General features: G+C 35.0%; 1 protein-coding gene across 50 annotated transcripts in view; it reads right to left on the bottom strand.

Moving 5' to 3' along the window:
- The window catches only part of ABI3BP (ABI family member 3 binding protein), a 166227-nt gene that overhangs the window by 113211 nt on the left and 26524 nt on the right, over positions 1-26492 (bottom strand). For all 50 annotated transcript variants that reach the window (XM_021293209.2, XM_021293214.2, XM_021293218.2 and 47 more), the window contains exons 2-5: positions 23437-23616; positions 13934-14002; positions 10709-10841; positions 1503-1684 (exon numbers count right to left, since the gene is read on the bottom strand). In XM_021293209.2, coding sequence (XP_021148884.2) covers positions 1503-1684; positions 10709-10841; positions 13934-14002; positions 23437-23616 — 564 coding nt within the window. The remainder of the gene's footprint in view (positions 1-1502; positions 1685-10708; positions 10842-13933; positions 14003-23436; positions 23617-26492) is intronic.

Here is a 26492-nt window from a genome sequence, read left to right as displayed (position 1 = left end):
TGGTTTGGTTTGGGTTTTTTGGTTTGGTTTGGTTTTTTTTATTTTTTTTTTTCTTTCTCATAGCTTCTACATATCAGAAGACTCTTGTGATGCAGCTGTTACATACAGAGGAAAACCAGTCCCTGCCAGCACCTCCTGTATTGTAGCATGATGCTCCAAACTTTCTCTGCATCTTTCACCTTCAGACTTTTCTCCTCCCTTTGCATTGACAGGCATGTAAGCAAGAATCAAGCTAAATGTTATCATATTCCTTCACAATGCCATCCAAAACTGATAAGGAATAGAAAAAAATCAACTATAAATATGAATTGAGGGACACTTATTTTGGTACATTATCCTGAAAAAAAATCTTTCAAAGTGCTTGATACTTCTCAGAAACAGGACCTACTATTGGCCTAAAGACAAGGGAAAACTGACAAAAGTTTCACACTGACTTCATGAGAAAATCATGTTAAGATGGTGAGAAATAATCTACTTTCACCTCTTTTGCTAAATTTTCATTAAATAAATGTTGAATATTTGCCATGCCTTTTATGTCTTTTTCAAATCATGAATTAAAACCAGATTCTCTTCCCAACCCCTCCCAATGTGTTTAGTATGTAAAAAATGGTTCTGTGGATTCAACAAATACAAGACCATGCAACAGGAATTGCAGATTATACTCATTTAAATATATTCTTCACTAAGGAAAGAAAATGCACAGTGAATGAGTTCAATTCAGGTTAAGACGTTTCTAATTATGTAGGAAAAGACCGTGAGTTGCTACAAGATGGTAAGTTAAACCAGAAATAAGTAGTCATTTTTGCCTATAAGTAAATTCCTATGCAGACAGATGGTTACAAATTTATAATAAATGTTTATTCTCTGTTTACTGCCCATAGTTTCTCTGTCTACTATGCAATGACAATATGAAAGGCTTGAATCAGAAAGGTGCTGCCAGCTTTCCAATTGGAAGATACTTTACCAGTAGACCAGAACGTAGACATACAGGGGAATAGCAAACTCCCTGGATTTAGTTGCTGCAGAAGCACCTGCTGAATACACAAGCCTACATTCCAAGAGAAAGAAGTCCCATTTAAATAGAATATGAACTCTTACAAAAAAGTATCTGTCAACCCAACTCAGTCTGTCTCCATAACATAAAAGAATGATCCTTCTGGCCTATTAACAACGTGTAGTATCTGTAAGACACAGCATTTTGAAATACATTATATACAAAGGGCAGATTTGATGATGGATATTTCAGTAAGTCTCGAACACAGTATTAAACTATAAACACTATGCATTCTTTATTCCCTTCCTTTCAGAAGACTAGGTGGTAAGTTTCCAAACATAACTATTTCTAGTTTCACTAATACCTATAAGAATTTGTTAGGGGCATAAGGGATAGCATTTAAACAATGAAAACCTGATTAGCAGCTTACTTCAAGTAATACCACAACAGAGGAAAAAAATACTGTCAAACTGAATAGTTATTTGTTTAACTGTTGCCAAATACTTACTAGACAGAACTATCTTATGATTGGAAGTCTTGCTCCAAATACTATCCTCTACGTTGTCTTTAACTCCAAATTCATAAACTGTGTTTGGCTTCAGATTGTCCACCACCGTCTCTGTAACTGGACAAAGCTGAAACACCCATTTCTTGTCTTTATCCTTTTCTCTGTAGCGAACTGTATAGAACCTGCTCCAGCAAAAAAACAAACAAACAAATCACAAAGAAACTCACTACAGCCATTTTTGTCAGGAATTTCTAGAATGACTTCTACCCACCATTGTTTTTGTTCTTTCTGGCCCCTTATGGTTATCAAATATCAGAAAAGCTATATCTTTCCCCAGTAATCTCCTAGATACATAGATGCTCCCCATCATACAGACCCCGACATTAGGAGAATTATATAAAGAGCAAAAAACCAGTCTCCTTATTCACAAACCATGTGTGTGGTTCTGACCACAAACTGCAAGGTCATTATGTAAGGAGTTTCTGTGAGTCTGATGCTTGCCAGTACTAGTCAATTGAATCATGAGTCTATTAGTCAGGAAGGCTCAACCAATTTCTCAAAAATCTTCTGTCCAGGGGAAGGTGTTCCCCTCAAAATTAGTCCAAAAATATTCCCAAGGGAAAACCAGTAATAGTTGACATTTATGTGATACATTCCTCATTCAGTGATCCCATTATGCATTGCCCACACCAAACAAGAAAGTAAAGCAAGACATTATTTTCAGCAGTTTAAATCAATAACGTGATGAATGCTAAAAGATTATGAAATTAAAAAACATTTCTACAGAAATTGCCCAATTCAGTCAAGCAGCACCACCCTGAAAACGTACGATTGTGATTCTAACCAATAGAAAACAACACAGTGTAAATGGTGAGAGTTACAGCACAAAGAATCCACTGCCTGCTACAGCCTCATTTTCAATATACTTATGGTATCACTGCCAGAATGGGGTGGGGTTTTCTGGTTTTGTACAAACAAATCTCAGAGAGATTTGGCAACTTTTAATTCAAGTATTACTGAAAATAGTTACACATAACATAAAATAACCACTGTCCATATCCGCCTTATATTTACATTAGTTGAAATAACGAGAATTAAGAAACAGAACTCTAAACCCCCAGGTTTGTGCCCGAGAACGATTCAGAACAAAAATAAGAAGAAATTTGGGTTGTGAAATTTAATCCAGGTATTATATAGGAAAATATACGGAGAGAAAGGCAGGGTCCTTAAGAAAACATGTTTGAAAAGTTCTTTAGTCACCTGAAAATATATCAACACGTAAGGTCCACATTAAAATGACTTAATGGACCAAATATAATACTGCCAATGCATAAATCTGCTTTTGCCAAAGTTACAGAAGAGCAATGTGAAAGATGACTGTTGAGTACAGGGAAATTCCTACTTCATTATTAAAACACAACCTAAGACAAGGCAAGCACCAATCATGGAAAATATTTTCATACACAAAGATTCACTTTGTTTACACGTTTTGTCTCATAAATGTCAAATTTGTTTTTTTGGCACCAAAAGCATAGGTTCTTCTGTTTCAGCGGCGACAACTCAGCTCATTCAGGTATTCTGCCGGGTTACAAAATTAATATTTATGTTGGCTCACATAATTCTCTTCATTAGCTGTACTACTTCACATTTAAAACAAGCAATAGTCTAACTGAAATCTTGGAAAGGAAAGAAATGTGATAAGTAGAGAATATCCTCTCTCTTCTTACTGATTCCTGGAGTACCAAGTAATAATCTGCATCCTTGCTTCTGTTGGATGTGATCTACTAAAATTTCATAAGTCAAGCAATATAAGATCTAATTAGAATACTATTTTTACTGGAAAATAATGTTTTAATGAGAAACTATTGGCAACACTAACATGAGGAAAATTTATTGTCCTTTATCGTCTTAATCCTTTAATACATATTCATACCACTATTGACAGACAAGAAAAGCTTACTTGAAATCTCTGTCACTATCTTGCAAAGGACACAAAAGTAACAAACAAATCCCATCTGCAACATAAATGAATCTTGCTGGACCCTGTACAATCTCTTGATGAGAGACTTAGAATAGGTATAGGTAGATCTATGATCAAAATGCGAATCGTGGGTAGGAGCAGTCACATTCTTCCTAGCTTGCCTGAAAGAGGAAATGTCATTTGTTTTCATTTTCATCCTTACCTTTTCCTTCCTGTTTTAGCTGAATGGGGTAGAAATAAAGTTATTGTATGTGACGGAAAGAAAACAGTATACTGATTCATTTCAGTTATTTAACAGTCTAAATGAACAGCTGCATGAGAAACCCCATTAAAAACTTGTTCATAATGAACAGACTTTTAAGTGGCTGCTCCCACTTGCTTCTAAGGTAGAAAATGTTCTGAATACTGTCTCCACACCTGAAAATTCCCTCTCTGTAACATGAATTAAAATACCAAGAACATGTCAAAAAAATCTTTCACTAAAAATCAAGACTATTAAAAATCTGACAAGAAGATTTTCATCGTTGTGCAAAACTGTGCCATTAGAAACATATAGAATAGAAGAAATGTGCTCTCAACTCCAAGATTTCCAAGCCTGTAAAAACTTCACCAAGGGTATAATTATTTCAGTGGAAACTTGCCATGACGAGCATTAAAAACACTGACTGAGATGATAGAATTTCCTCAACCATTTCAACTAAAAGCAGCCAAAATTGAGTTCCATTTTATAATTTGTAAGTCACAATTATCTGAGGATTGAAAATATCCAAATTATAAACAACATGCAATCATTGTTTATAGAGTATGAATTCAAAAATGCCAAGTTTTGTCAACAAAGAACAATTAATTGTTAAACCAGGCTGCCAAATACAGTGCAATTTCGGTGCCTGCTTGAGAAAATACTACTGATTAAATTTTGTTGTCATTTTAGTTTCTCCATTTTTCAAATCTTCCTTTCAGAAAAGAAATGAAATATCAAACAATCAACACATATAATTGAAGACACGAGAAAGCAGTAAAATCCAGTCACCACTCACATATATTCATCCCCTTGTGGCAGTGACATACGCACACAAAATTTGCACAGCTGGCCTGCTATGTCTATCAGAAGCTGCAAAACTGTTTTTCCTGGATTGTAAATGTTGAGAGAAATGTCTTCATAGATTCCCCCCAAAAATGATAGAAGGCAGGCTGAAACAGAGTACAGCCACACTCACATGGAGGGGTATGGGGTACACCACACTGTTTCTCAGATAAAACACTTCCTGTTATCTCTGTGAGCTAAGAATATGAAAAACTGACGGCATATGTAAGGGTCCTAATAGCTAATATGAAAGTAATATGCTATTCAAGTAAAGTGCAATTGGAATAGTCCTAGGAATGCTGTTCACAGCTGTGAATGCTAGTTCAATGTTTCAGCAAGGAGGTAGCACAACCACTTACACTGGGTGAGAATTTATTTTAATCTAGATTCTCAGCATGTACAAAGGCCTGGCAATATTTACCTATTTTTAATTTTGATACTTAATTTGTTTTGGTGGGGGATAAGAAAAGGGTACATTTTATCATAACAATGTTTATTGAATAGGACTTGTATTCCTATTTACAACAAATACTCATCAAAAGATTGTAGGGTTCGGTTTGTTTTTTTTTTTTCCAGCTAGCACTCTATAAAATATTAGAGCTCTTTTGTACAGCTCCATAAAAAATAATCTATCTATCTCTCTCTCCATAATAGGCCATGTTTCACTCATTAGAAGATACCTCCAAGCAAACCACCAAGGAGACTGTGGAGAAATTTTACCTTTTCCCTTTTTCTAGACAACTGAAAGGATAATAAACTCCAACAATTTAAATAGGAGATGTCATGAGCAGGTGAGGGTACTGTTCCTCTCAGAGTTAATTGCTGTAATAAAGCCAACAACAAAAAAGCAACCAAAGTAAAGAAATAAAGAGCCTATGTTCACCAAGACAGCCGCTCTCCATATGCATTTGTGCAACATCATGATATGTTTAACATTAGCATTCTTTAAACTCTTTCGACATTAACGAGCTTTAAGTATTTCAATATTCCAACTTGCCTCCACCTAGGCTGCACACAAAATGCTAATTAATGGCAGAAATAAAAGAAGCAAAACCAATCTCATCATTTAAAGGGAGCCATAAGAGTACGATATTACTCCATAGGCCTATCAGCCCGATACAAAAGGATGTTCTTATCCTTTCTAGTTCAATTTACATAGGCTTTTTATTTAAACTCCACTATGCAAGGCAGTGAAACCTTTTCTTTCTCAGCTTAGAGCTAGACTTTTTATTATGCAGGAAATCAAAATATGATGACCATGGTAAGGAAGTAGCTTACAGGGGTTTTGCTTTTGAAATTAAGGAAATCTTGCTTGCTGCTAAGAGAAGCTAAATTCTAGGGTGGATAGGCAAAACATTAAGTTTTCATGTATCAGTATGAATGACACTGTCTTGCCAAGAATTCCAGTGTTAATTTTCCAATTGTTAAACAAATCTCTTTTCAGCCAGATTCCCAGAAAATGCTTGCACAGTCAATTATTTGGGCACAAACAATTTGATACTGGAAATCCTATAAGGCAGATGGTTTGATGAGATTTCCAGACTAGGTCAGTCTGTATAAATATCATGGGTTTATTTGGAACCAGATCCAAACCAAAACTCCAAACACTTTAATCATGGCTATTTTAGTCACACATAACACTAAACAAACAATTAAGCCGTGGGGTAAAAACATTCCTGCTCTGTGATTGTGTTACCATAGATAAAAGATTCTAAAACTTATTGCACTTTTGTGCACAGGGACGTAATCTGACTTTTTAAAAGACTATCAACATGCACATATATTTATTTATTTGTTTATAGTTAGACATCATTAGAAGCACAGCATCCATTTAGTTTTAGAAAGCAATAAAATTATTTGAACTACAATTTTTCAGATATTGTTTCACAAATGGTCACTGAAAGTTGATTATACTGTTTCATTTTTATTGCCAAGTTTACTTTAAAGTAACAGATACAGTTACATTTGCAAAGCACTTTCTAAATTAGTTTTCACTTTTACAAGATCACTAACATTCAGTTTTTTCACTTAAAGTTTTTAGTAGAATGACTGAAAGTAATTGAAGAGTTGGAAGTTCTGAAGAATGAAAGGATGACCACCAGCAAATCAGTATTTAAACAAGCTTTCAGCATATGTTCCCACAGCAGTAACTAAAAAAGCATCTGACACTCAAAAAGTTAATTTGCTGTAGTATGCTTTCCATAAGGAATTCTGCTAAGTTTAAAATGCATTTTCTATGACATTTGTAAGCAAAGTATGATTAAGCTGGCAGATGCATAGTGACACAGATTTGTAGAGAGACTCAAAAGGAGATGTATGCACATATCTTTCTGAATTTAGGGTTTTAAAAACCCTACTTCTGTGTGCTGCAAAACATAAATAATAGATATGGATTCTTCTTCTTCTGTTTTCCCCTCTCTCTTCATTTGCCTTACTTTATATATATATATATAAAAATATATTTTAAAGCATCAGATACAGATTAAGTAAAACACAAAATCCATACTGCTTGCAAATATGACATCAGGACATTTAAATCATGGTTAAACAAATTTAAACAATATAATTTTTCAAAGTTCTTACCTTCTATATATTTAATGAAAAAATCCATAACTTCAGCTTTTAAATTTCTATTTCACATGCACCTACAAGTGTGTTTGTTTTCCTATACATTCCACCCAATACAGTAAAATATAGTATCCTGTCTACAAACCCAGATTTTGTCTTGTATGGAAAAAAGATTTTCTTGCATCCTCAAACTCCCCCTACTAAGGAACTGAAGGTCAAACTATAAAGAAATAGTCTATACTCTTTTTCATACCTAAATGGACAGTAAACACAGCCCCAGCATGTTTAGTATGACAACTCTGTCCACTAATGGTTGTTTGAACACTGTAAGGCAGAAAAGAAACAAGTCTCTCTAATTTCTTGAAAATATAAAAAGAGTAACTGAACATGACGCTGCAGCAGGTTATTACAACTTTGTCAGCCTCCCTCATCAACTACCTCATACTGGTGTCAGAAAACAAAAGATGCTGATAAAGCTAACCCCACATTGTTGGTGGAACCTTTCTGCTGCTATGTAGTTTTCATCCATTACATAAAACTAATTGCATGAGGGTTTTTTGTTTGGGTCTTTTTGTTTCGCTTTGTTTTACATTCTAGTGCTAAGACTTTACCCAGAAATAATAGTCACTACAAAGAGGCTTTAGAATTTGCCCTTGTAAAGAACTTTGGTCCACACATATGTCAGTGATTATCTTTGCTTCCACAAGAAGTTACAGCTTGGGGTTATCTTCCAGGAAATATGTAGCACCCTCTTGGCTTATGCCCTTTCTCTCTAGAGAGTTAAGCAACCAAATAATGATCTGTCAAAAATGGCACAGAAACTTTTTCTTCATTGGAGTTTCTTAAAAAAGCACTTTGTAGATACAGAAGAATACTATGTGCCCTCGATAAGTGAGCAATAATTTCACTGAAGCAATAGAAGACACCAATGCTCTTTGGGAACATGGCACCTCTTATTCAAAATTAATTTGCTCATAAAACCAGATCTTCTAGGGAATATCCCACTGAGGTCAGACTAGAGAAAATCTTGGCCAATAGATCCATGCTGTTCCATATGGTTTTCATCTTCCAAGTCAGTAACATCTTCAACTAACTTATATTATGCAACTTTTGTACACAAGCCTAATGTCCATCCAGAGACGGTAAAATCTGAGGCTGAGAACAGTGACTCTGTTTCAGGTCATACAGAATTACAAATCTAAAACTTCATGGGATATTAAATGACAGAACTGAGTTAAGGGGTCACAATTATCACACATTGTCAAAGATCAGAGGTTAGTCACTCTACAACAACCCTGAGGATGATTAACAGTACATTTCAACATGTCACAGAATGTTGAACATGCCAGATGAAAAAGGATCAAGTAATTGAAGTAATCTGCCCCTGTAATAGATACACATGTTGATGAATCCTTTGTCTGATTTGAAGTCTTGTACTTGTGACACAAAGCTAGTTTGCTAAGGATGGGCTACTTCCTAATTTTTTCATCCATTATCAATTATCATTCAAATTATTATATTTAATTGATATTTTTTCTTCTATACACTGACTAGAAATACATTTGAATCCAAACTCTGCTAGGAATTATAGAAATACACACCAGGGTCATGTGGAGAACTGTTCTTATAGTTTATACAAATCATAAGCATTTTTGTCCAGTAAAAGTAAACAAAATAAGAGCACCACTTAAATGATTTTTTCCTTCATTGATATGCTTGACTGCAAAACAGAAAATTAAGAGTAAACACCTGAGAGGCATCAGCTAACTAGACTAAATAATACTTAACTAAAGAACCAGGATTTTGGGAGATGTATGCCATCACTTGACACAAAGACATGGTAAAAGCAAGTCTCTCACACCACAGTAGCAAACATATAGAATATGTTGTAAACATAGCAAACCATGGGTAGCATTGCACTAAGTGGAAAATATTACATACTATGTTAGAGTTTGTTCAGACTTTGTATCAATGAATGCCCAACAAGAATACTCAGTTATTGAGGAGAAAACACCCAAAGCTAATGATGGCATTGTGGTGGGTACCACATGCCTTGAATCTCCAGGTACATTGATACAGGATATAGTCTTCTTTTAAACTGTTCTTCCTTTCCACTATATAATGAGTGCTGTAACTTTGGTGCTAACACAGCACATATAGAAAAGTTACATGGTAAAAATGGTGCTAAAATGTTATGTGGGCAGAAGACTTTACAAGCTCCTCCATAATCAGTTTGTTTATTTGATTTCTAACTGTAGGAAATTATTTGCTTCTTTCTTAACTGAGAATGTAAAATTTAAGTCCAAACAAACTTTTCTTTCTACTGAAAAAAACCCAATTAAATTACATGCTTGGACATTTCCTAATATTCCGTAACAATTTTCTAATAAAAATTGATGTTGTTTTTTCAAGAATGTTTGAAATTGTGGTTGGTGATTAAGATCAACATTTGTTCACGAGAAATTTTTGTAATTTAAAAAAGGTTAGTCCAAAACTTTTGGGAGGTAATAAAAAGTTCATGTTGGCTATGTGGCATGGGTGTTTAAACATAATCTGTGTTTGACATGCAGTTTAATGGTATCAATGGGAGCATATTCAAGTCTAAATTAGATAGGTACAAATGAGACAAAAATGGACAGATATAGAGAAAAAAAGTTTTTTCAATAAGGCAAAGGTGCACTAAAAATGCTAAAGATGACAGTTGCAAACCAGATGTAGATGCATCCACACATGGGTGCATGAAGTTTCTTCTTGGTTTTACAAAATAATGCCGGGCTGAACGGAGCTTCACAGGATGAAAATGAGGACAAAAAAAAAAAAAAATTTCTGTCATAAAAGGACGAATACAAAGCGAAGACAAAAATGACAGATCAGGGATTTCAATAATCACAGCGGATGAATTTTACTCATCTGCCAAGAGTTGCCTAAAATGTAATGGTGCACTTAACTGAGAAGCTACCTAGCACTTGGACTTGAAAGTGCTACTTGGTGAATGTTTCTGAGCTCCCCACCTGCTATACCACTCATTAAACACAGCAAAATGAAAATGTTATGGTAGAAGAGATCTCCTTTTGTTTAGGACAAAAAAAATAATGAAAGCTGTTCTGTATTGACATAAAGAAAGTAGTGTAGTGATAAGACGAAACACAGGAAACAAAAATCAAATAGCATTAAACCAAGGTATCATGCCCTTACCACAGCAAAAGAGACTTATTTTACTTCTATCTGGCCAACTTTAAATCAATATATTTCCTATGATTTAACACAGTTTCTTTCAGTTCACTCAGCCAGAAAAGAAGGCACAGCCAAGGTGATTGGTTTAAGAAGAACAAAGGACTCAGCATGAAATATCAAGAATTGTACTTGAGCATGCAGACATCTGACTAAATTTGCACTCAAGACAAGTAAATACTTGCAAAACACTGATTAAAGTAAATGAGAAGATTTACTTCACATTCAGAACTCTCTCTTCCAATTTTTAAATTTCCACAGTCAGACTTATTTCAGCCACAACAGATAACTACACATGACTAAATAATGATCATCATAAAACATGCTTTTCTGTTATGTTACCTGTCGCTAGCACAGTTATTTGTTGCTGTCCAGTCATGTTGAGGGTTGACTAGGATGCCCCAGGAAAGGAAAACAGAGGTTGGGGTGAGAGTGCCAACTACAAGCTGCAGAGGCTTCTGAGTCTTGTTTCGACCTACAGAAGAAACATATAATTCCAATTACAAGTCAGTTTCTCTCTCCTGCATTATATAGGGGAAAGTTTCTTCATTTGGTTAAGAAAGTAAATGAAAGCCTACTTCTCTTCTAAATTTGAATGGAAACATATAACAGTTCTCTGTCTTCTTCATGGTCAGTATTTCTAGAGTATGATTTTAAAAGGGGGTAAGAGATAGTGTTGGTGATCTGTTTCTCGGCTTCTTGTTGAGGCAAGTGAAACATCTGCAAGGAAAGGAGACTGCTCCTTCTCTGAAGCCAACTGAGCATGAACAGAGGAAAGAAACGCAGAACACAGTTGGCATTAAAAAGGGAAGATGCAGATAGCAGGAGTACAGATTAGGAGACTGCTTTGAAAGCAGATATCAGATACAAAAGCCTCAGAAAGGCTATTTTTTAGGTCCCCTCTGCACCATCATGACCCATCATGGTCCCATCATGTATTTCAACCTAGGAAGAAAATGGAAGACTTTATTTCCAGACTTGCAGATACACGGTAAACCTAAAGGAACTCTTGCTATTATTTGGTGAGTCAGGATGAAGATATGTTTACTAAACTTTGTTTCAATTTTGTCTCATTAGAAGTTTTCTCTATTTCTCTTTTTTTTTTTTTTTCAGCCTACATTCCACTTAAACCTAGTTTTTGAAAATGATCAGTGAATGTTTTTCGTATGTTTAGTATGAGAACAAGCTCTAAGCAGATTAACTTCAAAGCTCTGACTGTCTTGCACTGAGTCACAGAAGGTGTTCCACAGGGTGCAGGACATTAGAAAATCTTTCTTCGAGTGTGACAGAAATAGTAACTTCTTCGCAGATTCCTAGTAACACTGTAATTATGTCCATAGATAATTCATACTTTCTATGGCAATCTTCATCAAGAATTAAATAAAACCTACAAAAGTTCTGTTGTAGTTAACTGTAGGCAGACATGAGTCAGTGTCTGTATCCAGGGGCATTTTTATCTTTTAACCACCTGCTACATTCAAAGTGTTCAGCTTTTGCATGATATTCAACTTCGACTTTGCTCTGAATGAAGCAGTACAGCTCTCATGGAGAGAGAACTTTCTTTATATAAAGTCTAAAAGCTAATAGTTGGAAATTAAGAAATTATCTAGAACAACTATTTTGAACCTGTAGTTTGTAGATTGCTCCAAGGCCAAGGAGAAACTTTGGTATTTGAAACATGATTAATTAAAGGAAATTCATATATTCTTTACCTGACATTGCATACTTCAAAAATATAAAGTACCTCCTCAAAATCTACAGGTGATCACCAATTTTCCCAGAGTTTATAAGCCACTAATGTAAGGTTATATTTTTCACTGTTGTGAAACAGATCTGACTGACTTTATTTTCATGCCTTTTAGACCTTAATATCTCTTCACTTAACAAGCCCCAATGAAAGTCTGATTTGTATTTTCAAGCAATGCATGCGTGTGCATTTAGAAACATTAACCAGATGGGGTTTTACTTTATATTGATGATGAAGATGCTACCACAAAACCCCACAAACAAAACCACTCTCTACCTTTAAGAGGAAGTATGGCATACTTTGAAATCCTGTGGAATATATGATACTTCCACAAGGGCAAATGTCTGAACAATTTTCTTGTGTTTTGGATCAGTTCCTACACTTTTTCTCAATTTTGTAAGAAAAACTTAAAACAGATTGGTCATTCACCAAACTATCTGGCAAATCTATTTATAATGAAACCCTTTCAAGACCAGTTTTTGAGGAAACATGGAAAATATGCCAGTTGTGAGGAAAATAAAAACCAAGCTCTTATATACTTTGAAATTACACCCGGGTTTGGGAGGACATACATACGAATATGATTATGACCCTTATTATGCCATTAGTTCCCAGAGACTGCAATGATTTATATGCTGTAAAACAAAGAATTACCTTGGTGATCATCTGTGTTCATCTATATGAATTTGAATTATAATGTATCTTCTAGAAACATAACCAGCCTTCATCTGTAAATTTAAAGTTGCAGCAACTCAGACTCTACCACAATTCTTGCCACTGTGTCTAGTTTAACTATTCTCACTACTAAAAGGACTTGCCATATATCTAGCTAGCATTAGACCAACAGTTGTTCTGATACCTTTGTCTGCTGGATAAGTCAATTATCTGAATTTTGTTACACAAATCAGTTTCTGTAGACTGTAGATAGAAAAATAAATAATGTCCAAAAAGTGAACTGGGCATTTCTTTGGTTTAGTGTTTTTTTATATGTATATGTGTTGCATCTGAAGGTAAATTGCTTTTGAAAAATCTTTCCAGACATACTGTTTTACATTTGGCCAAGAGCAAGAAGAAATTAATTCCAAGCCATTACCAGGAATTAGAAAAAAATTTATATAAAGGTCTCAAACTATACACGTATACATATATATTATCAGTTAATTCTTTGCAACAGTCCAGTGATCCTGAGAGTCATCTCCATATTGAAGTAAGGAATTAAAATCTAAAAATTTAATTATATGATTAAGGTCATATAGAAGTTCTTTGGAACAGAAAAGTATAATATTTCAGATATCTGCTCTGCCATGCATAGTTTAAGCTAGAAACATGCTTCTTTCCTTAACCTATGTATCAGCAAACTTAGGAGCAGTACTGATTTACAGACAGATATAGATATACACACACACAAGTTGTCACTTCCAATGAGAAACAGAGAGCATGCATTATGCATGGATGAAGGAATCAGTAGTAGCAGTCTGCAAAGAGTAACTTTCAATACAGCAGGTCATTGTATTTCAAAACTTTTGTTTTTTTGCATGCACTTGTGACCTCTTTAAACATTAGAGTATTCTAAATTTCAATTCTCATTTGTAAGAACTTTTTACAGGAACAATCTTAAGGTACTACTTCATGTTATGAACACCACGTGTGTAACTATTACTGACAAGGAAATACTGTCCTCCATTTTACCTTCGCATGTATGGAATTTGTGCATCCTAGTCAGACACCTACAGTTACAAGTATCTTTTCAGAGAAACCCAGTAATAGATTCTGTCTTCCTTTAACTGCTTTAAGAAAGAGATGCTGTAATGGTAAAATACCTGAACATGATTTCTTGTTATTTGAAATACGTGCTGGTCTTACTGAAACCAAATACCGTGGCTCTGCATCTGTAAAGGAAGAAAGCAGCAATTAGCACAGACATGCTATTTTATTTGAGAAAGGGATTAACCTACAATTAATAAGAAAAAGTCCAATATTCAGTGAATGCTTGATAGATTATGCAATCTTTGTGATCCTCTGGCATGTTTGCTTTAAGGTTTATTCACCAACCATTCCAAAATATTCTACCCGTTAGGAAAAATAATACACCCATACACAAAAGATTTGGCAATTCTTTTTGACTGAGACACAACAAAAAGGGGAATCTGGAAGGACATACATGTAACACTTCAATACAAACTTTACTTGGAAAGTGAAGGGGAATGAAAACCCGGATGAAGAAGTAGTGATGGCAAAACACAAAAGTAAAACAGGTAAATTAAAAAGAGGAGAAAGCCTGACAGGTACAGCCAGGGATATCTACTTCTGACGGGAGCCGGAGGAACTTTTCCTACAATATTTTCTGTATTCTCTTTCAAGCTATAAACCTTAATTTTCCTGGTGTAAGCAGTTTCTTATTAAAGAGCTGACTCATTGTAAAAGAAAAAAAAAAAAAAAGAAAGAAAAATAAAAGTAACAAAATGCATTGATAATTTAGGAGTGCATACCCCAATAGACTAGTAATAAACCATTCAAGATTTGCACAATTGTCTGGTTGCAGGAAACAACACAATATCAGACGCACTTAAGATAACCTCACCATCGGTTACTGCCTTATTCTGTAATTAGGTTTACATACTTTTTCCAAACAAAGCTTATGAGATTTAACTATTAAGTGCTTTGACAGTTTTGAATACTCTTTACGAAAGAAAAGTTATTACTAACATTTAAGAGAAAGAGACTAATTTTTATGTAAAATCCACAAACGGCTGTGTCTTTGACTGGAATCTCTGGGTACAGTTACATTAGAAATAATGTCGCATGCAACAGGAGAGCAACAGTTTAAGTTATTTTCTTATTCAATAGATTCATCTCAGAGATAAATTGTATTTTTCAGACTTTCTAACATCTACATTTCTTTTAATTTTAACCCCTATGCATTTTCTCCCAGAAAAAAAATGAACCTTTGCAAAATATTTTTAAAATCTTAACAGGGAAGAATTTCTCTTCACCTTAACTACAGTTCAAACTTTTTTGCACTACTTCTCATGAAAATTCAAATGTTTCATTTCAGAAAGGTAACAGAACAGACCACATTACATAGCAAAAACAATGAAAAGCCCCTCTGAAGACAAGAGCTTTTGTCTTTCAATTCAGTCATACCTGAATAGCCTAAATTTCTTTTCAACCACATTTTCTTTTAAACAACCACAGCCATTCTAAAGGATGTAGAGTCATCATCAGCTGTCAGTTGTGAATCAGCTTGGAAAACTTCTGGAAATACTAGTCTTCATAGGAAATAATAAAATTAAGCAAACTAAGTTTTACGCAAATGCTAACACATTTCAGAGGCATCTGATGTAGTCTGGATTACACACACACACATACTAAAAGGCCACAAATTCAGATATATGCATGTTTCTGGCAGTGAAAAGCAGATAATTTCACCCTACAGCTTGAAACAATAAATGCTTTGATTAAAACAATGTTGACATGGTGATTTTAGTTTGGGGAATTCATCTTCAGAAAGATTTTCCCTTATTCTTGACCTCAGATGTCAGAGATGTCTGCCTTTCTTAATTATTTAAAACCAAGCTCTGTTCTCACTGAACTGTAACACCAGAAATGTCATAGGAGCTGCCAAAGAGGTATCTATGGGCAGAATTTGGCTCACCATATGCTGATCAAAACTGCCTTAGTTACAGGTTTTGAAAGAGCATTACTCTATGGAATTTAAGAAAATATTATGTTCATTATAAATCAGAATTTGAAATTATCAGAGGAGTACATTTTACACCTGGGATACAACACTAAAATTCTATTGTGAATTTAACTAAAACTATATCCTAATTTAGAAAATCTTCTGCCATTTCTGAGCAGAACCACTCATGCTATTATACAGGTGTTAAGAGGACAGCAACTGTGGTTGAACTTAAAGCATTATGCACGATCTGAAGAACACAGACCTTGAAATTTTTCTCAAATGTACATTCAATATCCAAGGATAATGAAATGAAGAACGGCTTTCTAATCTCATATAATGAGCCCTGATTCACTTTTAGAAATGAAAGTTCTTTCTTAGCCTTCCACTGCAATGTAACATTTCTCTTATTAAGTTCAGTAGACCAGTGAGTTTTCACACTAATTCAGTCCTCTTGCTGAGAAATATATGTAGCATCACAACACAGAAATCATTGATGCTACTACAATTCAACCCATTTTCAGGGGCTTAAAACACTGCCTCACTCATGTAATAAACTCTATCAAGTTGGAAGAACTATTTATGATCATCTGTATTCCTTTATGATGCCTATATATGCATAATCCACTCTACATATCCATGTCTGCAACAAACAGGAATCTTGAGGAGAGGTAAGTAACATTAAGAGGAGGAAAAGAAAATGCTGTGAAATAACAAACCCTAACAAACCCATCATTTTGCTTGTGCTGCTTCATCAGTAGTAGGTTACCATCAGACATATAAAAACATGGTGTTCTAACTGTGTGTCATTATGGTTCACAGAATATATCCACTATTTACACTAAGATACATTTAAAACTAGAAGTGCATTTCAAAAACAAAATTATGACCTCAAGTAAAAGCCAATAAAATCAGAGTACAGACAATCCTGCTTACAGTTGAATATTTCTTATTTTGGATGAACTGTGTTCAGTAAGAAAATTATAGTTACATAATTAAGGTTAATGTTCAAATATCTGGACACAGATTCATGAATCCAGCATCTGCCCCCAGAAATCTTTTCAACATACATCAGTAAATAACAGAGCTACAGATGATACAGATGCAAGATACAGCTCTGTCTGTCTCTCATCTTGTAAGGATCCAGAATCTCATCAACGAAGGATCCCTACAGAACAATGCAAACTTTAGCAAGTTCATTTGCAAATTTACTGTTAAAATCTTAGCAGTTCCTTGTGGCTTAACACATTCCTGAAGGAATGCAACCGTAAGACTAACATAATAAATCCACTTCTTTGAACCTGTTACTGTTTACCTCCCTTTATTAGGGGTGGAATGGCAAATGTCATGGCTAAGAGCTCCTTTTCACTGGCATACAGCTATTTCTTTATAAATCCCTTGAAGTTGCAAGTCAGAATTAAGCCCAAAGAGTGGCCACCTTCAATTCTTCAGCCACAAAGTACTACAGGGAAATGTCCAGATGTACCAGAAAAGTGTTAGTCAACTAATCCCTGCCTAATTCTTAGTGTTATGTAATGATTAGTGTATATGTGTATACATATACACATGTGTATACGTAGTGTATATGTAAAGCAATAGGATTTGTATTGATAGCATTCAATACATACAGTAGACACAAGCATATGCATTCAGTACATATTCCTACACGCTTTCCTCCCACTTCTCAAAAATATTAGACAGAAGTATTCAGTCATCTTGTTTTAGCTTTTAAACATCAAGGCTACTACAGCACAATGAGCTCTCACCAACTAGATGAAATAGTTTTCTGAACTCCTTCAATTGTACAGTATTTTTTCATCCAGACAGCCATGATCACACACACACACACTACATGTACACAGCTGTGTCTGCAGCTTACCACAGAAGAGACATTTCAAAGACTGCAAAGTTGCACAGAAGTAAACCAGCTCTTTGGTGTTATTGTAAAAGAAGAAAAACAAGTATTTGACTGAGATTCTATAATACTGATGATATGAAATTATTAAAAGAAAAAATTTCTATTATCCACTTTAAAAGCATCAGGAGACAACCAGAATATAACAAAAATACATGCAAGTGACACGTCAAACTAATATAGAACACTTGCTTCCATGAACTAGGCTATCAATACAGTGGCAGCAGGCAACTAACATGCACTGCAAAATGGTAGCAAATTCTGCTAATGTTCAGACGTCCTATTTTAATTCACTTCAGGGTTCAGCCAATACAGAAATGCAGTTGAAAACAAAACCATGTAAGAATGAACTGACTAATGAATTTAGAATAAATTTTAAAATAAAGTGTTACGATACATCACTAGAATTCATAGACCAGCAGATTCGGGAATCAAAGGGAAGTATTTTTTAGCTTCTGGCCATAATTCTCTAATCTGAATTTAGGAATTCCTAAAGACTTACTACAGGATGTCATCGTGGGCAAAAGCCAAAGGTGGAGAAAGGGAAGGATCAAGAGTATTATGGTGTAACAAGCATGGGAAAAGAGAGAGAAGGTGGACAAAAGGGTTGGTGTGAATGAACCTGCTGCTGGTACACTTGTCTAGCTGAATGTGCAGCTGCTGAGCTCCTCCAGGTCCTTCATTCCACTAGGTTCAGCTAACACTGACAGTAAGAATTTGGGTTTTTTGGCAGGTTATTAGGAATCGACATACTTCTGAATTAACATGCACATAAATTGGCATCTTGAAAACCATGTGTTTAATACATCTGCCCATTTCTGGGAACTGATCAGATATAAGAAACTGCACAGCAAGATATTTTAGCTAAGCACTGCTCTAGCATACATACCTGAATTACACTTTTTTAATGTGTTCAAGGTGGTACTGGAAATCTTCCCTATATATATATATATCTAAAGGGTGTTTTCCAAAATGATGGACCCAATTTGAAATCACTATATTTCTGCAACCACGAACCACCCAGGAATGAAACTCTTACCATTGGAAATGACGGGACACAGAGTTTCCAATCGTTACGGCTAGATGACTCACCCAGTGCACAAACAGCCCCCAGCCTCAGTCATTCACAATATATGGCTTTGAAATTGGGTCAGTCTTTTTGAAACACCCTGTATATGCAAAATTCACCCATCACTTATTATGGTTGTTATAAAGCAGCATTGCTGATACATTCTCCACTTAGGCTGTACAATCTGGCTCAGGTAAAGAAAAGGCCAAAGCATTGTCCAAACCTGGCCTGGTTTTAGAAACTGAAAAGGAAATTAATTTTGTTGCGTTAGCTAATTGCTGTTCATTCTTACAAAATTTTCCCGTCTCCAGCCAAGTTTTTTGGTTCTTCCAACAGTACCAACAAATTCAAGGAGTCTGACTTGCAGTCTCCCTAACCAAGTTAGAAAAAAAAACAGTACACATTTTTCAAGAAAATACTATTTCTTTATGAGTCAGGCACACTGAAGAGATTTAGATGAAGGTTTAAGTCAAGCTCAGAACATTAGCATGGGTCTATTAAACTTATTTATTAGTCTAATTGAATTTACATTTTGATATCTTTTGACACAGTCTGAATAGCTTCTGTGACCCATAATAATGTAGCTTACTGTCATGTAGACTCATAAAATGTACTCAGCACAAAACACATCTTGTATCCTGATAAACAGGCATACTTCTTTGAAACAAACTTTGATGTTGCCTCATCATTGTCATTTACACTTCACTGAAGCTGCTCAAGAATTTGTTGCCAGCATGAGCTCATTACAAGTTCAGGAAATCCAACAGAACCCTCTTCTCTTTGTACATGCCCTCTGCAGGCAGTTGCCAATTCATGGAAAATGTTGCACAATTGCTGGCTTGGTTATTATTTTAGTTGCAAAAGAAAGGAAAACCAAATATTTTAAGATAAGAATCACTACAGTGAGGTGCTGAATATTTTAATAGATGAAATGTAGGCATATGTCACACTTTCTACAAAGCCACATATCTCTCCTGGAAATCCTAGGAAAGATCACGTCCTTATTCATTGCTTTTAAAGCATGCACATACACACATGAAATTTCATAACTTAATAAATCTGTTGACTTCACTTTTATTGTTCACACGGTCATAAGACCCAGCAGAAAACCAGACAATAAATTTTATCATTATCAATAGTGACAGGGTTGGAAATAGTGAAGTCATGAGTCTAAGACATATACATATATATACATATATATATATATATATATATAGTTCTGTACATTGTGTCATCTATTAAAAAAACAAGTTAGTCATTGCTCTATTCCCCTTATTCCAGTTCTAATCAGGTACAATTATCCCAAACAGAACACCAATTATGCTGCTCCATTAACAAAACCAGGCATGCAGAATTAAATCAAGGAAATGTCTGCAGGGCACTTCATTCTGTTGTGTAAACCTATGCTGTTTGTTAGAAAGGTCAAAGAGCATTTTAAAGGATTGATGCATTTTAGGGAGGGACTTATATGCAAAGTCTATATGCTTTCTCACATTGACCTATTAAATTAATGAATCTTTTTTTTTACTACTTTAAGTAGGGTCTACAGCTGATGGCGTATTGGTATCATTTTCATTTAAAAAGCTCCATGGAATAGACAATTTGAACACTAATAGGACAAGATCCACTTTTGTCTAGATACGGAGATTCCGTTCTCCTGGATCTAGTCACTCTCTCAGGAAATTATAGGCTAAAGGGATGTTCCTTAACCTACTGTGAAAACATAACCTTTAGTAACTAACAAATGTCCTTAAATCTCCATTTCTAAACTTTACATTTCAGTTACCAAATGAATTTAAGGTTGTGATCAAAGTCCCTAAATTGATTGGAAAAGGTATTCAGTTTCCACGAACCACTAAAACTGACAGGAGAGGAGAAAGAATTAAATTGTATTAGGCTTGGTCTGAACAGGCCACAATGTGATTTCACATTTGGAAATCACTCCCTCTACATCCTGTTCAGTAAAAGCCACAGCCAACCACCGTTCAGGGCAGCCTGTAAAGTTCATCTGCTTTCTGTAAAAGTCAGATTAGCCAAAGCACGAGAGGATAAATAAGGTGTTCTCAGGGTGAATGTGAATACTTTTGCATAAACCTAGTTTTTCTGATTGTGGAAAATTGTGTGGAATGCACTGAATGCCTTTTGTAAACTGTACGGTGACACTTGAATCACTAGACAATCTAGAACATGGAACAGACAATTTTTAGTGTGAAATTTTTAAAATACCTTGTTTTGATATGAAGATAGCATACTAGGCCAACTTCATTACATACGACATGTACTAGGAGTACAAAAATAATGCAAGATTTTTCAGCAGTAAGGTTTAGGGGGTTTGTATCTTTGGAAAGCATATTGAGAGAATATTTATTGTCCCTCTACAATACCTTATTTTTTCTAACATACACATAAAGTGTGTGCTGAGCTGAGCTCTCTGGCTGCCAGAATAAACCTAACCGTTGTTCCTAAAACTAAGAACCATCCTGCAGCTTGTGCCAGCAGCCAGTCCCTGAAACTGTGGGGAATGCCAGCAATCACTACTGTCTTCTCTTCACCTCTGCCACACTCTAAAAGGAGTCAAAAGAACAAGTGATGTTTCTTGCTTTAGCTCGTACACACTTGGAAAGTACGGTCAAAGCTGCAGTTTAAAGTGATATTTAGTATTAATGAAATGGGAAAGATGATGTTTCTCTGCTTCCAAACTCCAATAAACAAGTTCACAAAGCATATACTCTAACCCTGAATCTCTTAACTAAAAGCAACAGCTCCAATAGAAGTGCTGTTAATTGCCTTAAATAAATACTTGTGGCTGGAACTACATGTTGCATTTTATTCATGTCCTTTCAATATGATATATTCATAGAGTTGGAAATACTAGTCTTTATATTACGTTGCACATTGAATTTTTAGCTACTGGACACTCAGAAGTCACAATCATAGTTTCATTGTCACTAGGAAACTGATTGACAACTTCTGTTAGCATGAGTGATTTAAGATTATGAAGTTATTGTCCTTTAAAATCATTAAAAATTAAAAGGAGAGTATTCTCCAACACTTGTGCTTTTCCCTTTCCAGATACACTAGATAAAAATGTGTTAATTTCCTTAAAGGGTATATGCATTGTGGGTTTTCTCATCTTCTGTGCTCATTGCTACAAGATTTTGGTTGCTTAATGGTAAGATTTAATTCATGTGCATGTGGCTAGCACTTTGATGCCTTGCAGAAGAAAGGTATCTACAGCTTCCACCCATTATCTATTAACACTAAAGTTACAAAATACCAAAATCCCATAAGTTCCAGGTGACATTCAGCTTTCAGCTTTCATATTTTCATAAAGTGTTAGGTATTAAAGCTACTATTAAATAGGAAGTGCAAGTGATCTGCACATTACGTTACCATTCAGTGCTTTTTCCTCTTTCCAATGATCTCAGAGAAAAATATTAATCCTCACTACTCCTGCAATGCAGCTACACAGATGTTACTTATACCTGTTTGCAATTCTTAGTGAACTGATTCAAAAGTTACACGTGAGATGAATCAGATAAATCAAACACAGCTTAAGTGACAGTTATGAACTCAAACACTGGATTGGTGATAGAATTACAAAGAGATCATAGGAATACCAAGTCATGAAAAGGAAAAATTCACCGTTTGCCACAGTGATATAATGTATGTCTCTAATATCTTAATTAGAATTCTGTGCCTAACACCTTATTTATTCTTTTTTGTTCTACAGTTTTCGGCCTGGAGCAGACCCCCAGAATTGCCTTTGACCACATCAAACAGATGGCAATTGTTACTTTCATGCTTATGCATCCTTTCTTCCTGTTTGTTTTACACCCAGATCACCAGCATTAAAATGCTGAGGGTAACCCAGATTCATTTCAGGCTAGAAAAGATTAAAGAAAGCAACAGAAAAATCATCAGAGATTAAACAGATTTCTTAAAAGGTCAGATCCTGATAAGTCACCGTTTCAATTGTTTATCAGACAATTCTAACTAATCCAGTTCTATTGTTTTCCTATCCTGCCCACACTGACATAACCCCAAGTCAAAGGGACAACCAAATGCCTTTCTTCCTCCCTATCACAGGCAACAGGATACATCACTCTTGATGTAATTTAATCTGTTTCATACAATAGCTCATGGAATTCTGCTGTAACTTCTGATGTAGAAATTACAGGTTATTCTGTAACATGTAGAACTGGAACAGAAAAGACCAGGAAATGCATCATTTTGATACAAACGTTTCTAGAAAAGGGAATCAACAACACAGGTCTCGAAACTGCTTCATGGCATCTTGTACTATTTGTTAAAAACGTGCACATCTTCCTTATATTCTGCTTTGTAACTTCATCTTTAGGCAAAATCATCCCACTTGATCTGTGATTCTCTGTGATGTAGTCAGTATAGTATAATCTCTTAGTACAATGAAAATCCTCAAAACATATACCAGTAGCAAGAACTATTTGTTCTCCTTGAAGGACCTCCTAATTCCACTTTCATCTGAAATTCTTCAAGGTAACCTTAAACAAACACAAAGAAAACCTGAGCAACAACCCAATAAAAACAAAAATTAAGAAACACAAAGGTTCATATACTCCTCACTTGCTTCCCACAATTCATGACAACAGTACCATGCAAAGCAAATATGCCTTACCAAGTTCTGTTACGTAGGTGTTTCCTTCTGAAGGTAAAGGAACGTACTGATTAGAAAAGAAGTTGCTTCCATAACCCAGGACAAAACCTTCTAGTTTGGTGTTTTGACTTGGTCGAAGATACCTCATGCAAACGGTGTCATCTGTTGCATTGATCTGAACTTTCAGACTTTGCCTTTTCACTAGAGAAAGAGTGAAAAAAGGTATCAGAATGTATTATCTTGTAATCATGTATTCAGTAATGAAATATGACAACATAACAACATAAGGCTGTCCAATTTGCTAGTTGCAAGCAACTGAACAATTGCTTAAAGGTGCACTCTCCTGGAAACTAATCATATTTTTAAAAGTAAACTAACAGTCATGTAAAATTGTCTTTTCCAACATATCTGGTTTTCCATTCGTTTAGTATTATCATTACCTGTAACATCTTCTACAACTGCAGTAGTAGCAAAATGCATGAAGTACCTGGAAAAATGTAAGTATTTTTGCCTTTAAATACAAGAGTTACAGTAGTACTATTGATGTGTAGGACCCAAAGGTGAAAAAACTGCAAGTTTGATTTATTTTTTTTCCTTTTTAGTAAAAATTACGAAGTTTTAACATTAAGTTAATCACAATGAAATATTAGGGTAGGTGATAAATAGTAACAAGATCCAAATAAAAATGCTGTGATTTTTTTTTTTTTTTTTTTTTTTTTTTTTTTTTTTTTTTTTTTTTTTTTGCGAGCTGTGTTGGGCTGGAAATGGCATTTTCTAGTTGGAATTACACCAGGACAGCTAACTAACATACAAACTTTATTGAAAATTACCAAGAAACTTTTTTAAACATTCCTTTTTATGCTTTCCAGAAGATCAGCATATATAGCAAGAAACACCTTGTATATCCATCTACAAAAATTGAACTTGTAACAGCACAGGATGACTTCATAACAGAATAATCAATTTTTTATGCTACAAGAAGGTGTTTTTTCTTCTCTTACTATGGTGAAGAAGGACTGACTTTTCCATCATCTGTACTTACAATTTTAATATTCCATTGTCACTGTTAGGCTTATTATATTTTCAGACCTGTTGAATACTAATGACTAAAAAAAAAAAAGTAATAACTTTTCCCCAACTTTACGACACTACTACTAGAACAGTACATTTTGCATTATTATTTCTCTCCTCATTCTCAAAATATACATTTTTATTCCCAACAGATTTTCAGGTATCTCTCCAATCATGACATATGAAGTTAAATTTTGAGAAAAAAAACCAAAACAAAACAGAAAAAAGTAGAGACGTATGACTTGTCATTAAATAACAGAGCAGAACAATACTGAACTTCCTTTTCTTTCTTCCTTATTTTTTGTCTTTCTATTCCTCACTCTAACTTCCTTCCTTTCTTTCTCTCTCAGTAACTGCAGACGGATATTCAGAGTTTATTTAGACAAGTACCTCTTGGTTCCCTAGTATCACCCCAGCCTACCCCCCTTTTTCTTTCCTTTTTTTGAGAAATTCTAATGACTAGAATTGCCAAGAGGCCACAATCCCCAATTTGTGAAGATGATTTAGTAGTACTGTTGAGCACCCTCAGTTGTCTGTACACTGAACGAAAAGACCTAAGCCAAACACAATATGCGTCTTCCCTTTATATAAAGAAGCGTAGAAGTAAAACTGATGCCAAACATGTGCCTCCAATGAGACCCTTCCCTTATCTAAAGACTGATCAAGTAAAAGCACTCAGCCAGGAAACTGTCACAATTTTCCAAGGCAACTCTGCCAGCTTCCAGAAGGCTACAAGGCTTCTCAAAAACTCAACTCTGACATTTTCAGCAGCACAATACCACCACAGGGGGTAATGGTCTCTTCCTTATCTGGGAGACACTCTAACTTCTTTTATTTTCAGTATATGAAATTGCTGTGGGTGTGTAAAGATTGACAAGGCTCCAAATAACAGAAACCAGGAAGAAAACCCAACAGACTTCAAACTCCTCCAACATGTTTCATAAAGATGCTTAGTAAAAAGTGCACCATGCCAACAAATTTTGGGATTGTTACCTCTGATTAACAGTGAACTAGATTTGTTAAAATTAGGTAGTCTGCAAAACTCCAACTATCTTTAGAGAGCTGAGCGTAAATGAAAGGGTGGTCTTCTGGTCTCCACTGAAAATTTATGGCTAAAAAGAGAACAAGATTTACAGTACTTGATTCAAATATGTTAATTCGATTTCTATATTAAAATTCTTAATCAGACTCAAACCCGGGTTTTAAAAAATTCTAGTGAGGATCTATTTTATATTTACAATAATTTCTTTTTTTTTTTTTTTACACACAATTATTTCTACATATCTCTCAGTCACACTTGACATTAATTTGTAGACCTAATTCTAATTTCAGTTTGAATTCAACTGGGTTTAATTCTAATTAGATAGATACTGTATTGTATTCATGAATAGTCAATCATAGTGACAAGGGCTCTTGATTTTATTTAAGTCTAAAAAGTCTCAATGAAGTCTCTAAAGCCAGAAAGAATAAATGGGACCCCAAGACAGCAACAACTTTGAGGTAGGACCTTTTAGACCTTTTCAGCTAGCGTACCAAAACCATCAAGAGAGCTTTTACAATCAAAGCCAGGTCTAGCAGAAGGTAAGCAGGAATCATATATTTTTTTTTTAAGTAGACAATAACACAGAACAGAGGAAATTAACCAAAATTTTTTTTAAAAAAAAAAAAAAAAGGAAAAAAATCTTTGTTTTCCCCACCCTGACTTGACAGGGCAGGTCCTTTTGTCCTTTTCCTCTAGTTCACTTTTAAGTACAGGATCCTTTCAGTGATGACCTGCATGGTAACACACTGCAAAGTCCCCACAGTGTATAGGAAAATATCACAGAATCATTCAGGTTGGAAAAGATGTTTAAATCATCGAGTCCAGCTGTAAACCTAACACTGCCAATTCTCCACCACTAAACCATGTCTCTGAGTGCCACACCTACATGTCTTTCAAATAGCTCCAGGGATGATGACTCAACAACTTCCCTGGGCAGCCTGTTTCATTGCCTGACAACAGTTTC

Source organism: Columba livia, chromosome 1 (assembly GCF_036013475.1).
Source record: "Columba livia isolate bColLiv1 breed racing homer chromosome 1, bColLiv1.pat.W.v2, whole genome shotgun sequence".
In the NCBI taxonomy this organism is placed as follows: domain Eukaryota; kingdom Metazoa; phylum Chordata; class Aves; order Columbiformes; family Columbidae; genus Columba; species Columba livia.
The sequence above is the reverse complement of the archived record's forward strand: the minus strand, read 5'-3'. Positions and strand labels throughout refer to the sequence as shown.